General features: G+C 39.7%; 1 protein-coding gene across 1 annotated transcript; it reads left to right on the forward strand.

Annotated features, from left to right (window-relative positions):
• ZBTB24 (zinc finger and BTB domain containing 24) lies at positions 1-13,263 on the forward strand. Its single transcript, XM_089530593.1, has 7 exons — positions 1-156; positions 2,338-3,315; positions 3,827-3,994; positions 5,194-5,277; positions 7,034-7,117; positions 7,806-7,887; positions 9,644-13,263. Exons 1-7 carry the CDS (start codon positions 15-17, stop codon positions 10,467-10,469), a joined length of 2,364 nt encoding a protein of 787 aa, XP_089386719.1. The 5' UTR covers positions 1-14; the 3' UTR covers positions 10,470-13,263.
• The last annotated feature ends 2,383 nt before the right edge of the window (positions 13,264-15,646 follow it).

Below are 15,646 nucleotides of genomic sequence, written 5' to 3' on the forward strand. Positions count from 1 at the left end.
CACTCCTCGTCACCATGGCAACAAGGAACCCGGAAGCATCCCTCCCTGAGCTAGACCCTACGCTTCCCCGGCCCACTTCCGGCTCCGCGCGGCGTCACTTCCGGTTGTGGTGTTGTTGTGTGGCTTGTCCTTCTCGGGGCCGCTGCTGGCTCTTGGGTGAGTCCCTTCTTGGCAGCGTCGCTGGCCTTTGGCAGGGAGAGGGATGGCTGGAGCGGAGGGCTCTTCCCTGGGACCCAGGGCGGCCCTCGCAATGACAGGGCTCCGGGATTAACTGCCTTGGCTCAGGGCTAGTGAATCCTGGGAAGTGTGGCTGCATCCACAAGGGAGAGATAAACCGGTTTGGCACCGCTTTAACTCTTTTCCTGGCTATGGAATTCTGGGAGTTGGAGTTTGTTGTGGCCAACCTGGATGGATTTCTTAGCAATTATTGGGAGGAAGGAGGTAGAATTCCATAGCGTTGAGCCGGAAAGAGAGTTAAAGTGGGTTATTTCTCCAGTGTGGATGCAGCCATGCTTCCCAGGATTCCCTAGCACTGAGCCAGGTCAGTCAAAGCAGTCACAAACTGGGTTAATCCTGCACCCTAGAAATGTCAACCCACGCTTCTCAGCCCTGCTCACAATGGAGGGCCTTTTGGATGCAGGCTGAAATGTAGGACAGGTCCTGGGAAAGGAGGACACCTGGCCACCTGCTCAGAGAGAGTTCTGGTGCCACCAAAAACACAAAAAGTCTACAAAACCCAGGATTATTTATGCAGTGTCGAAGTTGCGTCCACACTGCCGAAATAACCCATTTCCACGCCGCTTTAACTGCCATGGCTCCATGCTATGGACCTAGCCAACCTGGAGGGGTTTCTTAGCAGTTATTGGGAGGAAGGAGGCAGGGACAGTAGGAGGACTCAGGGAAAGTCACTTGCATTTGGGGAATTCCCCCCATCTGCCAGAGCTCTCAGGTGAAGAAATGAACTCACCTTGCACCGCTTTTAATTTTGTTTCATGAGCAAGACATTAATGCAAACTGGATAAACCTGTGATGTTGAGCCTAGTCCAGTTTTATCCTCATCCTAACTGGAGTTTTGTTTAGGGTTTTTGTTGTTGTTGTTGTTGCGGGATTTAAAAGTATTTCATATTTTAGTTTTCAGAATGGTCACAGAAACAGTTGCTTACAACGGAGGAAAATGAAAATATGAAAGGCACAACTAGTAAAATTTGTAAGATATTAATGGAGAATAAGAGGAAAAAATTAAATCAAATTATTTTAAAAGAAACATGGGAAGATGAATTGAGATGCAGAGTCTGTGATAATGAATGGAGTGCTGCTGTGAGATGAATCATAGCAAGAAATTGGAAAACAAAAATAAATGTGAAACTGGAGGATTGTTATAAAGAAGTTTGGAAGTTAGCGATTAATGACAAATTAACATGTAAATTGAAAGTAAAAAATGATTATGGAAAAGAAATGATTTTGATAAAATATGGGAAAAAATTACTGAAAATGTATTAAGAAAAGAAGATGGGAAATGATCTCCACAGGAGGAGGTAAAATTTTGGAGGGAGTATAAAGAGGGAATGGCTCCGGGGGGAAAGGGGGGCACTGAGGGGATATTTAGTGTTTTTTTAAATGAACAAGATGCAAAAGTATGTATGGAAAGAATACTAAATTTTGTTTTTTAAAATTTTGAAATAATAATAATATTAAAAAGAAATAGTTGCTTACAGGATTTGTTAACTTCTAAGGTGTTCCTTTAGAAATGGGAGTTTCATCTCTTTGTGCAAGAGGCTTACATTGTAGATAAATGCGCTGATCCAGTGCTGCACTGAAGGGAAGTGGCATCCCACTTGCTTGTGTCTTGCTGGATGGAAAACAATGGCTTCGTATTGGTGACACTCAATTTGGTGTCTCTAGCTGCACATAGAGAAACTGGACTCAGAGACATATGAAAGGCCCTCCCTCCATGTTAGCTGCTCCCACCCTGGCAGTATCTGCTGGACATGGTCCCCTTCCTCACTGCCATTCCCTTCTTTTCGGGTGTCATGTCTTTTTTTTTTTTTTTTTTTTTTTTTAAGATTGTAAGCCTGAGGGCCAGGAACTGTCCAATTAACTATTTGTAAGACGAAGAGTGGGATATAATTACAGTACTTTGAATGAATGAACCAATGAATGAATTGGTCAACAGTCAGGAATTCTGGGGCTGAAATCCAAAACATCTAGAGGACCAAAGTTTGGAAACCACTGCTCTAGAGCGATATTTAAATAATCCACGTACTGCCACTTTCCATCCCCTCTGGAGCTTTTCTAATCCCATCTGACATACAATTAACTTTTTTTTCCTGTTTTCAGCAACAATGAATGAAACGGTACCTGATGCCACTGAGAAGTTCATAGTCATCCACTCAAAGGTTCACAGAGATACTATTTTGGCTAACTTTGAAGAACAGAGGAGAAAGGATTTTCTGTGTGATATCACTTTAATTGTAGAAAATGTCCAGTTCAGAGCACACAAAGCTTTGCTTGCTGCCAGCAGTGAGTATTTCTCAATGATGTTTGGTGATGAGGCGGAGATTGGCCAGTCAATCTATATGCTGGAAGGAATGGTGTCAGATGCTTTTGGAGCACTCTTGGAATTTATCTACACAGGCTCTCTTCAAGCTAGTGAAAAAAGTACAGAGCAAATCTTAGCCACTGCTCATCTTCTCAAAGTGAATGATTTGGTGAGGGCATACACCGATCAGCAGAAAAACTGTAGTTTGAATAACATGTTATCCCCCATTCCTAGTGCTGAAAGTATGGTACCTTTTTTGGCAAACAACAAAAAGGTTGAAGAGCCACCAAAGCAAAAACGGGGAAGACCAAGAAAAGGGAAGAGTGCCCAGGAGGAAAAGCTGGGGGCATCTTCTACTGAAGATGTGCAATTAAGAGAGAATAATTCAGTTCAGAATAAGCAACATTTTATGAAGAAGGATACTGTGGTGGAAGGTGGAGAGTCCAATGAACTGATTCCTTTAAGTGGAGAAGTGAGAGAAGCTGAGCGTGCTTGTAGTTCAGATGCTGTGGTGAGTGTCTCCGCTGAAAAAGATGAGAACTATGATCCGCAATGCCAGAATACACAGCCCAGCCAGAGTCGTTGTAGCACACGTAGAATAAGGCGGTCTATCAAACTAAGAGATTACAAACTTATTGGTGATGGAAAGGACACTGGACTGAAAAAGAGATCTGATGGGAAAAGTAAACATACTGGATCAAAAGTTGAATGCAAAGACTGTGGAAAACTATTTAAATATAACCATTTTTTAGCTATTCATAGAAGAAGTCATACAGGTGAGTACCAAAGATCGGTTTATACAATTTAATGTTAAGATAAAATACTCTGTTCGGCCAGTTTTCTGTTACACTGTTTAGCTGAAGTATTTTAACTAGCTTTTGAGATTTATTTTGTAATCATAGGGAGGACCGCCTAATACTTACACTTACCCCACATTAATATGTAATTAACTGGTATATTTCTTTAGGTATTGCTACTGGGTTGGTAAGATGGTCAAGAATAAATTACTGTTGTTAGGAACTCATGGTATCACATCACTCCTGAGAGTTTATATAGCCCTGTACTGTAAACTAGGAAGTCCTTGACCACCGATTCAGACAATTGGTTTTATGCAGGTCATTATTTCTTGCACTTACCCTTTTGTTGTCTTGGTTTATTTTGTTTTTCCTGCAGTTTTAAGTTAATTTGGTTTTCCTGTGTTAAGTTGCATGTGGTTTGAAACTTCTTTCTGCCAACTTGAAATGTCTTAACTATTTGCCATTCACAGACCTGGTAACTTGTTTTTAGGGGAGCGCCCGTTCAAGTGTAGTGAATGTGGTAAAGGCTTTTCCCAGAAACACTCTCTCCATGTCCATGAGCGGATGCATACTGGAGAACGGCCATACACCTGTACTGTTTGCAATAAGGCTTTAACAACAAAACACTCACTCCTGGAACACATGAGCCTCCATACAGGTAAAGTGAGAAACAATTTAGCTATGGCAAAAGAATGAACATAAGTAAATAAGAACTGTCTAGATGCAGCCAAGACCTCTTTAAGATGAACAATATTTCTAGTAGCAGGGTTCATTATGTTCCTGGCCCCTCACAAGCAATGTTAAGTCCACCAACAACTTATTGTCTGAACAGGGCGTGTCCCTCATCCTGCCGCTGCAGGACCACAGGCCTCATGATTATTAGATCACTGTTCTTGTACACCTTCAAGTCATTTCTCTCTTATGGTGACCCTAAGACAAAGCTATCAGGGTTTTCTTGCCAAAAATTTGTTAGGAGTGGGTTTGCTAATGTCCTTCTTCTGAGGCTGAGAGACTATGTCTTGTCCAAGGCCACCTTGTGGGTTTTATTATCCTACTAGAGAGGCAGGCTAGCTCCAACAGGCCTCCCTGGAAGATGATTAACCATCTGTTAAGAAGCCAAGCCCTCCCTCCAGTCCATCTCCCCTGATCCAGGCCTCGGAGGTTGAGAAGAACTGCTGGCCCTCATCCCCTTCCCCACCACCACTCCCTTCTCCTTCTGTGTCGTGTCTTTCTAGATTGTAAGCCCGAGGGCAGGGAACCATCCAATTAAAAAGATTGTATGTACAGCGCTGTGTAAATTTACAGCGCTTTATAAATAAAGGATAATAATAATAATAATAATAATAATAATAATAATAATAATAATAGAGGATTTGAATCCTGCTCTCCCAGAGTCCTAATCCAACACAGGCTTTCAAGTAATCACTGGATTATGCTTTTAGCATCTGGTATTCAGAAATATCCTGCCTCTACACGCTGTTATCAATAACAACAGCCTTTATTTATATTTATTATATTTATGACAGTGCTGAATCCTTTAAAAAAATCAACTTAATCTCATGCTGGTCACCATATTTTGTAGAGTAAATTTCATGCTAATTAACCATTTAAGGCTAGAATACTACTCACCTTGTTTCTTGAAATAAGTACTGAAATACAATGCACACTGAATAGTAAAGACCGTGGAATACTTTTAAGGAAGATTGCTCAGGATCCTTGGTGAATATTTAGCTTTACCAAACATTTATTATATTTTTCATTACAACCTACCCTAAGCATCATTTAAGACACACAGCCATATTTATTCTCATTCTTGTGAAGTATCTTCTGAAATCCTCTATGTTGTTTTTCTTTCAGGTCAGAAGGATTTTACCTGTGATCAGTGTGGAAAATATTTCAGCCAGAAAAGGCAACTTAAGAGTCATTACAGAGTTCATACAGGTATAACTGATTTAAGAGGCACTTTACATTTTCTTAGAACATGTTGAGGTTTTAGTAAAATCGTTATTGTGTTGGGATCATTATAATCATTCGCTAATGGTTTACTGCGCCGTCTATAAAAAGTATTTGAATATTTTTGAATATTACTAGATATTTATTCAATGCTTTCGAAATTTTTGGAATTAGAATTATTTAACAGCAGACATGTATGAATAGTGTATCATGATACCAGAAAGTATTTATACATTGTTGTTGTGTGCCTTCAAGTCATTTCCAACGTACAGTGACCTGAAGACAACTCCTATCATGAGGTTTTCTTGGCAAGATTTGTCCAGAGGAAGTTTGCCATTGCCTTCCCCTGAGGCTGAAAGCATGTGACTTGCCCAAGGTTTGCCAGTGGGTTTTATGGTGAGCTGGGAATTTAATCCTGGTCTCGAGAGTCATAGTCCACTATGCCACACTGTCTCTCAGTTAATTCTATATTATGTAGGAACACTGCTATCTGTTGGATACTTATTTTTAAAATGCAGTGGACCCTTGGTATCTGCTGGGGTTTGGTTCCAGGACGCCCATGGATAACAAAATTAATGGATGTTCAAGTCTCGTGAAATACAAGGGCATAGTAAAATGGTGTCCCTTATATGAAATGAAGGTTAGCTTTTTAGAATTTATATATACTTTTTAATATTTTCAAACTGGGTCCTTGAATGCATGAATAAAAAATCCATGGATTGAGAGAGCTAACTATAAGTCTGTTAGGCCAACCTAAAGTTGAGGATACATCTCAGGGTGACTTTACAATAATGTGGAAGTACAGAGAGAAAGCATAAATAAAATTCACTCCTAGTAAAACATGGACTATTGGCATTTGTCTTCTGAGCAATGCAAATGCTATTCCCATTTTGAGTCCCCATGCTCTCTCTATAGGAGAGATATACATATTCATCTTTCAACATCCCACATACACAACTGGGACAGGGAAAGAATAGCAAAACTTGGGTTGGTTCCTGTTTTTACATTTTGAAATAATATGTAAAGCTTTTCTCATGTATTTAGCATTGCAACATCAATATGTCTGTCTTACCTGGGGACATGGGTTTCAGAGAGAATATAGAAAGAACAAGCTTTATCCTATTGACCCTATCTAGGTGTGCATAGAATCATGGTGTTTTGCTATCTGACTGAATACATTTTGTCAGTAGCCCTAAATAGAGCTACGGATGTGTCCATACTGCAGAAATCCAGTTTGATGCCACTTCAACTGCCATGGCTCAATACTATAGATTTCTGGGAATTGTCGTTTTGTGAGACATTTAGACTTCCCTGTCAGAGAGCTCTAGTGCCACAGTAAAATATAATTCCCAGAATTCTATAAGCATTGAGCCGTGGCAGTTGAAGTGTCATCAAACTGTATTATTTCTGCAGTGCTGATGGAACCTCAGTTTGTGTTGGGAAAATGTATGAATCAAATTTCTTTGAAGACCAGAAGTAATAACTGTGTTAATTAACTTCAGCTCAGGAGCTGAAAGAGCACAATGAATGTGGTTCCATGCTGGGAGAGAGAATTCTTTACTGTTTTTATTACAAATGCTTTAGCTTATTTTGATTTGGTTACTTATATTTTAAATGCATTTGTTTATGTTTTATCACTTATCTGGCTAGACAGTCCCTTTTGGACTCAAGAGCAAGATTAAAATTTTAAACAAAAGAAAAACAGATAGTTTAAAAAAACCCTACCTTTTCTTTTTGTACCAAGGCCATTCATTGCCAGAATGTAACCTGTGTAATCGCAAATTCATGGATGCAGCTCAGTTGAAGAAGCATTTAAGAACACATACAGGTAATCTCACTCTCATTTTTGTGCTGACTGTGAATCCTAGATTTCCCAACATTACAGGAGCAGGGAAGGAGATGTATATGATGTGGCAGCTTCCATGCAACATAAGATGAACTTGGAGTTAGAAGAAGAATAAGATAGTTGCTATCTGTCTTCCTTCTGTGTATCTATATATTGTCTATATATGCGTCTTCTGGACATCACTTCTTAATCCTTAGTTCTCCAGTTGATTTGGACATGCTCCCATAATTCCTGAGCCAGGTGGCTGAAACCTTTGGGAACTGAAATCCAAATTATCTATAGGACAAGAGGTTGAGACCTGCTGCCTGATTAAATTTAAAAAATGATAAGTATTCCTTAAAAGGGAAGGGTCCGCTCTTTTCTGGTAATCTGTAACTTCTGACAGACTTTCAAATCAGTCCTAGATGTGATGTCATTGTTAATCTTCTTATAATCATTTTATAAAACAGAGATGATATAACATGTTTTTCAAAGGATGTTGTATCTTTTGAAATGCCTACCCTAAGCAATGATGTGTTAGCAGAACAAAATTAAGTAAGAGTGAAGCTGCTCTTAATTTATTTGCAAATGACTAATCAGGTCTCCACCTATTTTATTGTGATATTATTTAATAATATTGTACTGTTACCACAGGTATTGTGCAGTTATACTAACCAATAAGTTTTTCTAGGTGAAAAGCCATTTACTTGTGAAATCTGTGGCAAATCCTTCACAGCAAAAAGCTCTCTTGAGACTCATATCAGAATCCACAGGTAAGTATCATTCTTCTGTGCACTTGTGCAAATTACAGCAGCCCAGCTCAGTCACCACAAATGGTGCAGCTGACTTCCTCACAAACTATTTCCACCAATGCTAACATATTGATGGACTGTAGAACCAGAAGAATGTTTCTTTGTGAAGAAGAATCCTTTAAGTAATACATCACTTAAACAATGCATACAGAAGATTTTGTATGTTTTCTGGAAGTCAAAGGGCAGTAATGGAAACGTATTGAGTAACACCTGGCTTTAAAGATTGTACTCAGGATTGTGGGAATATTCTCATAGAAAGGGTTTAGCTGTTTAATTATTGTATTTTTGTTTAAAGGAACTCAGGAATTTTTATGAAGCAGAAAACAGATCTTCATGTTCCTTTTTAAATAGAAAGGAATTTGACCACATTTTCAGTGGTTGAGAAGCTAAAGATGGAAGGGTTATGTTAGCAGAATGAAGGACTGACATTCCTCTTCTTGCTGAAGTGCTATGACAATCCCCTTTCCGTCTGGCTTCCCAAACGAATTGTACGAACCTCACCTGGGTTACAAAGAATAATGTTATTGTTCTGTTTTAGTGGCTGCATAGGATAACATAGACCTGCTCATTTTGTCTGGTTTGGTCAACCTGGCAGTTTACTGCCTCTTCATCCTATTGATTTGCTAACATTTTGTAGTACAGTTTGAGTCTGCCTTATTTATCTTCAGGCTATGTGTATAAGGTATATATGAAAGATAAATTTATTTCATGTTTAGTCATGGGTCCAATCTCTAAGATACCTCATTATATACAGTTGCCTCTCCTTTCTCTTGAACTTGAGATCTTGAACATTCACAGAGGGGCAATATCTGTTGTTTTAAATACGGCACACACACGCTCGCAGGCACACGCCCCATTCAATGGGGCTTGAATATCTACGAGTCTCCATTATGGGGGGGTGCAGAACAGATCCCTGTGAAAACAGAGAGCCAACTGTTTATGCATATATTACAGAATCTGAAAACCTCCAAAATCCTTCTGGTCTCAGTCATGTTAGATGAGGGAGACTCAACCTGTGTAACTTTCTCATAGAATCCCAACGATCAAGGCTGCACACTTTTACAAACTCTTACATGACCGCAGATTGGCCGTAAACTGAAAATATGTGATAGCTTTAGCACTTCTCACTTGTCAGAAAATGTGTCTCATTTAACTGTTACAGTGCAGATAGTCAAGCTAGAACTAAGCATGCAAGTCTGGAAGACTATTTTTGCCTTTTTTTTTTTTTTTTTTTGAAAGGGTACCAAAGTAAGGGATGCATGTTGCTCAGAAGGGGAATCACTACTACCAGTTTCCAGGAGCAGTTTTTTTCTCCCTCTTTTTTTTTCAAATGGAGGAGCTGAGATGGCATGGGACTGTAGAAATGGCCATGGAAGGCTACATATGAGCTAGTGATTCCTACTTTTAATTTAGAACAGGGCAAGGGCACAGTAATTTGTAGTTTATTTGAATTTAAACTAGAGGGCCTGGTAGGCTTTCCTATCTATTTCTGCTCTGTAAACAAGATACAAAACCAGGTCAAGGTACAGTGGGCAGTATACACATATATGCTGTCACTATGGCAGAGTGGTACTCTGTGATTAACTTGGCAAAATTAGCATTTTGAGACTCACGTAACTTTGGCTCATAACTTGACTTACACTGTATATCTTTCTTGTAAACATTCTATGTTCTAGCATTGTCGTATCTAATGAATCCAAAATGTCTTCTCTTCCAGAGGAGAAAAGCCATATTCATGCACCATTTGTGGAAAATCCTTTTCTGATTCCAGTGCTAAGAGGAGACACTGTATCTTGCACACAGGTAAAAAGCCTTTCTCTTGCTCTGAGTGCAGTGTGCAGTTTGCACGCTTGGACAATCTGAAATCTCATTTAAAGATTCACATGAAAGAAAAACAGCTACAGGAAGCAAGTGCTGCTCATACTACTACCACTACTACCTCTTCTACAGAGGAAATAAGGAACATTGTTCAGCTGCAGCAATATCAACTCTCCACCTCAGGAGCACAAGAGATCCAGTTACTGGTTACTGATTCAGTGCATAATATAAATTTTGTGCCCAGCCATAATCAAGGTATCAGTGTTGTTACTACTGATGGTTCCCAAAATGTGATGGCAGACCATGCAGGCAATCTTACTCTTCTTGCTCAGCCACCACAGCAGCTGCAGAACTTGCTGCTTTCAGCCCACCCAGAACCATCAGACCAAATTGAGAACATCAATATTGTGAGCAGCCAAATGGAACCTGCCCAGACTGAGCAAATGCATGTCATCACGCTCTCAAAAGAAGCCTTGGAACACCTCCACGCCAATCAGAATCAAGCTGAAGTGCTTCAGATAGCTACTGGGACATCACATCCAACGCAGCACCTGCAAGTGACTCAAGAAGCTAACCATCAGTATCGTATTGACCAAGACACAGTCCTACCTCCTCATATTCACAAAGGACAGAGACACACTGTACATGTATCTGAATCAGCTCAACAGTCTCTTACTGTAGAACAGACTTCTGGTGATCTTCATATTGAGAGACAGACTTTTTAAAGTACATGTGCTTCTTAGAAATGTATTTATGATATGCTGCTTAAAAATGTATTTATCAAGAGGGAACTAAGGTCTTCATGCAAACTGTATCGGGTTTCTTCTGTTACCTGTGTTTGCATTTTTTGGTAAAACTGACATGGCGTCATGTAGCTAAATATTCTGGAGGTTTTTTTTATTCAGACATAACAATTGTGAGCACAGTTTAGCAGTTCACAGACTAGCATCGTAAACATTTCTTTCTAGCCTTCCTTCCCTATTTATCTTGTGTGCCAGGGTTTCTTAAAATATGGCTTCCCATTATGTTGAAACATGGAAACTGATCTAAGCACTCACAACACTTCTAGCTTGCAAACCAGAATTTTAAGTGGGAGAGAAAATGTGAAGACACACGATTCATTTCCAATACAATGAGCTAGGCTTTAGTGGACCAAGGTTATTATGTCTGAAATGGGGCACTGCCTGGAGGAGAGTGTACATTATACTTGAAGTAATGTAGCACTGCTGGTCATCCATACACAGATATTTCATTTTTGATGCATACTTGGTCTGTTTTTTTACCCCTTTCGCCTAACTGTTCAGTTGCCATTTTTTGAAGCTGAAAGTAGATCTGATTCCATTAAAGACAGAAAAAAATTCGAAGGAACTATGACCCGATAGGGCACCCTTGTCATGTGCTAGGGGTTGGCTGAGGGCACACCGCCCACATGTGCCTCAACCCTAGCACGTGACAAGGGCGTCAAAACGGCAGCACCCTGTACAGATGGGCGCCAACATTTTGATGCGATGGATGCTTAGCGCCTGCACGTCACGGCACCATAATGATGCCGCGAGTGTGCCATTGGTGCACTGCGGCGTCTTTATGGTGCCGCAAAAAGAACCCACTCTGGGTTCTTTTTTGCTGTGCGAGGAAGCCACACGGTTTGTCCGCTGCAGCTTCCTTGCGCAGCAAAACATGGCGCGGGCAGACCGCCCTTTTTTGGACGGTCTGTACCCTGCCTATCTTTCTCTCCCAGTGGAACATGTTGGAAGTGAAACATGTTACCTCAACAGTCTTATATTAAGCATGTATAATGATTGGATGTGGTGCTGAGATGTTTACAAAGGAAGGTATAGGGATTTGCACACAAGGGGAGAGGAACATGGAATCTCCAGCCTGCTCTTAATATCTCACCTGCAGTTTGGGCTACTATTAAGCTATATGTCTGCACTTGCCTCACATGACTGCTCACTGGAAACCAAAAGTGTTATCACCTGCATCATTTGGATCTCCTGGCTATTTTTGTCCTATATGTTCCTTTCTATTATTATTATTATTATTCACATTTATTTATAGAGCGTTGTAAAGTTTGCACAGCTCTTTACATAGCAGGGGTCAAATAAGAAAAAATAAAAACCTGCCAAGCGGTGTACAATCTAAAACAACATTACATGATTAAAATATCTCTAAAATAATACTAACTAGTATTCAATGAAGACAAAGTAAGCAGCAGATTAACAACCAGTAATTTGGAATGCTTCTCTGAACAAAAGTGTCTTACCCAGAGACCCTGGGGTGCTGAATATTTGGAGTTACTATACAAGCATATTTTCCCATTCATTTCAGTGGAAGATATGTATTCAACACATCTCTTTGCACATTTTTTTACTTGTGGTGAAGTAAATGGATAGGAATCTGTGCATGTACATGCATTGGAACACCTAAAGCAACTCAAGATTTGTGCAATCTCACTCATGTGCACACCAAATTAATGCACTTAATGCAAATGTGGTTGTAAGAATAAAACTAATAACAACCTTTGGTTCATTTATTGACTCTGCCATGGGTGCAGTTACAGCCAAATCATATAAACTTCTTGTGCCTTAGCTTTTACAGGTTGTTGTGTGCCTTCAAGTCATTTCCAACTTATGGCAACCCTAAGGTGAACCTATCATGGATTTTTTTGGCAAGATTTGTTCAAAAATGGTTTGCCATTGCCTTCCCATGAGGCTGAGAGCATGTGACTTGCCCAAGGTCACCCAATAGGTTGCATGGCTGAGCAGAAAATCGAACCTTGCTCTCCAGAGTTGTAGTCCAACACTCAAACCACTATGCCATGCTGTACCTACAACTTGTGAATAAACATTCATCACATGTGCAAATCAACTTAATCCTTGAATGCTTAGGTGCTAGAAATACATGCAAAATGTTTTAACCACAAGATAACTGCTATTATAGTTTGCAATATGCTACTATTTTTATTATATGTTATAGCTGAGTTGCTGATAAAACAACCTTTTAAATAAAGATTTAAGAGGGCAAGGATCTCAAGTGGTTTTGTAAAAGCCATTTACTTGATAATGATAAAAATACTCTGAAAAGTAAATGTTCTGGGGGGGGGGGGGTGCTACTGAAAAGTAGTTATGGAACAAAAATCTAGACAGAAGAACAAAGCCTTGAAATTTAGCTCCTAGAAATGTCTAATTCTGCTGTGACTAATGGAGTTGCAAATATCAAATTACCACATAAGGAGAAAATACTTAATTTCCTCTGCTATGGGTTAAAAATGTAATGCTTCTGTGTATCTGTTCTGATAAGATGGAGTTTTTTTAAAAAAAATAAAATAAAAATAGCGAATGAGCTTATCATTCTAGGTTTTTCCCCATGCCATTTAAATGAATGCTTCAAATTCAGCTAATTACTCAGAAACTCAGTAGTAGAGATCTTGTGTACTGTCAGTGAGCCAGCCTTCCATATCAGTTCTCTATTCCTATGTTCTTTACATACAGTTAAAAATAAAATAATATTTCAGAAAACAATTTGCCCATCCAAATATAGAAATACATTTCATCTCACTTGTTTCCCCATGTTTCTAATGCTTGAAAAAGGATGGGTTAGGTCTGTCTTAAGGCTGTGCTTCAAAAGCTGTCTAATGTGGGGAAGTGCAGATTTTTCTAGTGTGCCAGGGTATTCTGGTGCACTTTGGCTACAATTGTTTCCATCTTTCTGGAAACCAACAGCTTATGGCTCATGGATCACTGCTGATTTAAACCATCTATTGATAGAAGGGTTTCTGAATCTATGGAGATTTGAGGGTTCTTCAGGACACTGGTGAAGAAGTGGTTCAAGTTGATTTTTTTCCTTTTCCGCCAGCAGGAGAATTTTGAGCCTGTAAAAGGAAAGTTGGAATGGTTAATGGTCTCAACCAGTGGTGGGAAGTATGTGGCCCTTCAAAAGTTGTTGGTTATGCTGTCTGGTAAAGGATGCAGTGGCTCAAGTGGTTAAGACATTGGCTATTGATTGCAAGATTGGGAGGTTGGCAGTTTGGGGCCCGGGTGCCATATGGTGGGGTAAGCTCTCATCACTAGTCCCAGCTTCTACCTATCTAGCAGTTTGAAAGTATACAAATGCAAGAAGATAAAGAGGTAGCACTCTGGTGGTAAGGTAAACAGCGTTCTGTGCAATCATTCTGGCCACAGCATCACAGAGTAGTCTCTGACAACGCTGGCTCTTTGGCTTAGTAACGGAGATGAGCACTACCCCCTATGGTTGGACACGACTTGACAACCTTATCAAAGGGGAATACCTTTACCTTTACTATGCTGTCTGGTGCTAGTTGGGAGCACATGTGTCTCAATTGTTGTGTCCCAGTTGTCATGGGCAATAAATCCCAAAGTGGGTGCTACACCTCCCAAGAGGCTGTGGAACTATCCAGGGGGGCAGTGAGGAGAATATTAGTAAAACGCATAGAGATGCTAGTATATTAAAAACCATGTAAATATCAAATCATAACATGACAATACTAGTGTGTGTCATAATTCTATTTAAAGCCTGTCCCAAACAATGGGGATTAGATTCTTTTTCCATGCATTAGTTGCATATTGCTGCCTGAACATCCATGAATCTAGGGGTCACTGTAGCTGCATTTCCATTTTTTTTTCTATGTAGTTATTCAGAGAAAAACTGTAAATATAACAGTTTTCAACCTACTCTCTTTCTCAAGTGTGTGTGTGTGTTAATTGCCATAAAGCTGGCATGACTTATGGCAACACTATGAATAAGATGTCTCCAAGATACCCTGTCCTCAGTAGCCCTGCTCAGCAGTTGCAGACTCAGTGCGAAGGTTTCCTTCATTAAGTCAATCCATCTGCATTTGGTCTTCTTCTTTGCCTCCTGCTTTCCACCTTCCTAAGCATTATTGTCTCTTCTAGTGAGTCATGCCTTCTCATGACCAACAGCTTCAATTTAGTTCCTAGAGGAAGCCAAAATAGCAGGCTTGATTTGGTCTAGAACCCATTTAATTGACTTTTTAGCAGTTCATGGTATTTGCAGAACTCTTCTCCAACACCACATCTCAAATGAGTTGATTTTCTTCCTATCAGCTTTCTTCACTGTGCAGCAGCTCTCACATCCATACATAGTGGTGAGGCATACAATTGCACGGGCAATTCTAAATGTAATATTCAATGGAATATCTTTGCACTTCAGGATCTTGTCTAATTCTTTCACAGCGGCCCTTTCAAGTCCTAATCATCTGATTTCTTGGCTGTAATCTCCATTCTGACTCATGATTCCTCCAAGGTATGGAAATTCTTTAACTATTGCAGTTTCTTAATCATCTATAATAAAAGTTATGTAAATAATTTGTGGTTAGCATTAAACCTTAAACTAAATCAGCATTAAACCTGCCTTAACATTTTCCTCCTTGACTTTGTTTGTTATTGTTCCAGGTCTTTGTTATTTTCTGCTAATAGTATGGTGTCATCTGTGTATCTTAATTTGTTGATGTTCCTTCCTCCAGTTTTCATATCCCTTTCCTCTGTGTCTAATCTTGCTTTGATGCTTTCAGCATACAAATTGAAGAGATATGGTGACATAATGCAGCTTTGCCTGACCCCCTTGCCACTTGGAAGCCACTGTGTTTCTCCATATTATGTTCTAACAGTAGCCTCTTGACCTATGTATAGATTACACAACAGGATTATCAAATTTGGTGGCACACCCATTTTTAAAGGTATTAGTGTAATCTATAATGCAAATGTTGGTTGTCTTTTGAAATTCTTTGGTGCATTCCATTATTCAACATATATTTGCATTGTGATCCCTAGGGCTTCTGTCTTTCCTGAACCCAGCTTGGACATCTGGCATTTCTTTCTCCACATATGGTAGAAGTCTTTGCTGTACAAAGATAGTACATAGT

The sequence above is a fragment of the Sceloporus occidentalis genome, unplaced genomic scaffold (assembly GCF_023333645.1).
Source record: "Sceloporus occidentalis isolate IW3139 unplaced genomic scaffold, rSceOcc1.0.p SCAF_6, whole genome shotgun sequence".
Lineage (NCBI taxonomy): Eukaryota > Metazoa > Chordata > Lepidosauria > Squamata > Phrynosomatidae > Sceloporus > Sceloporus occidentalis.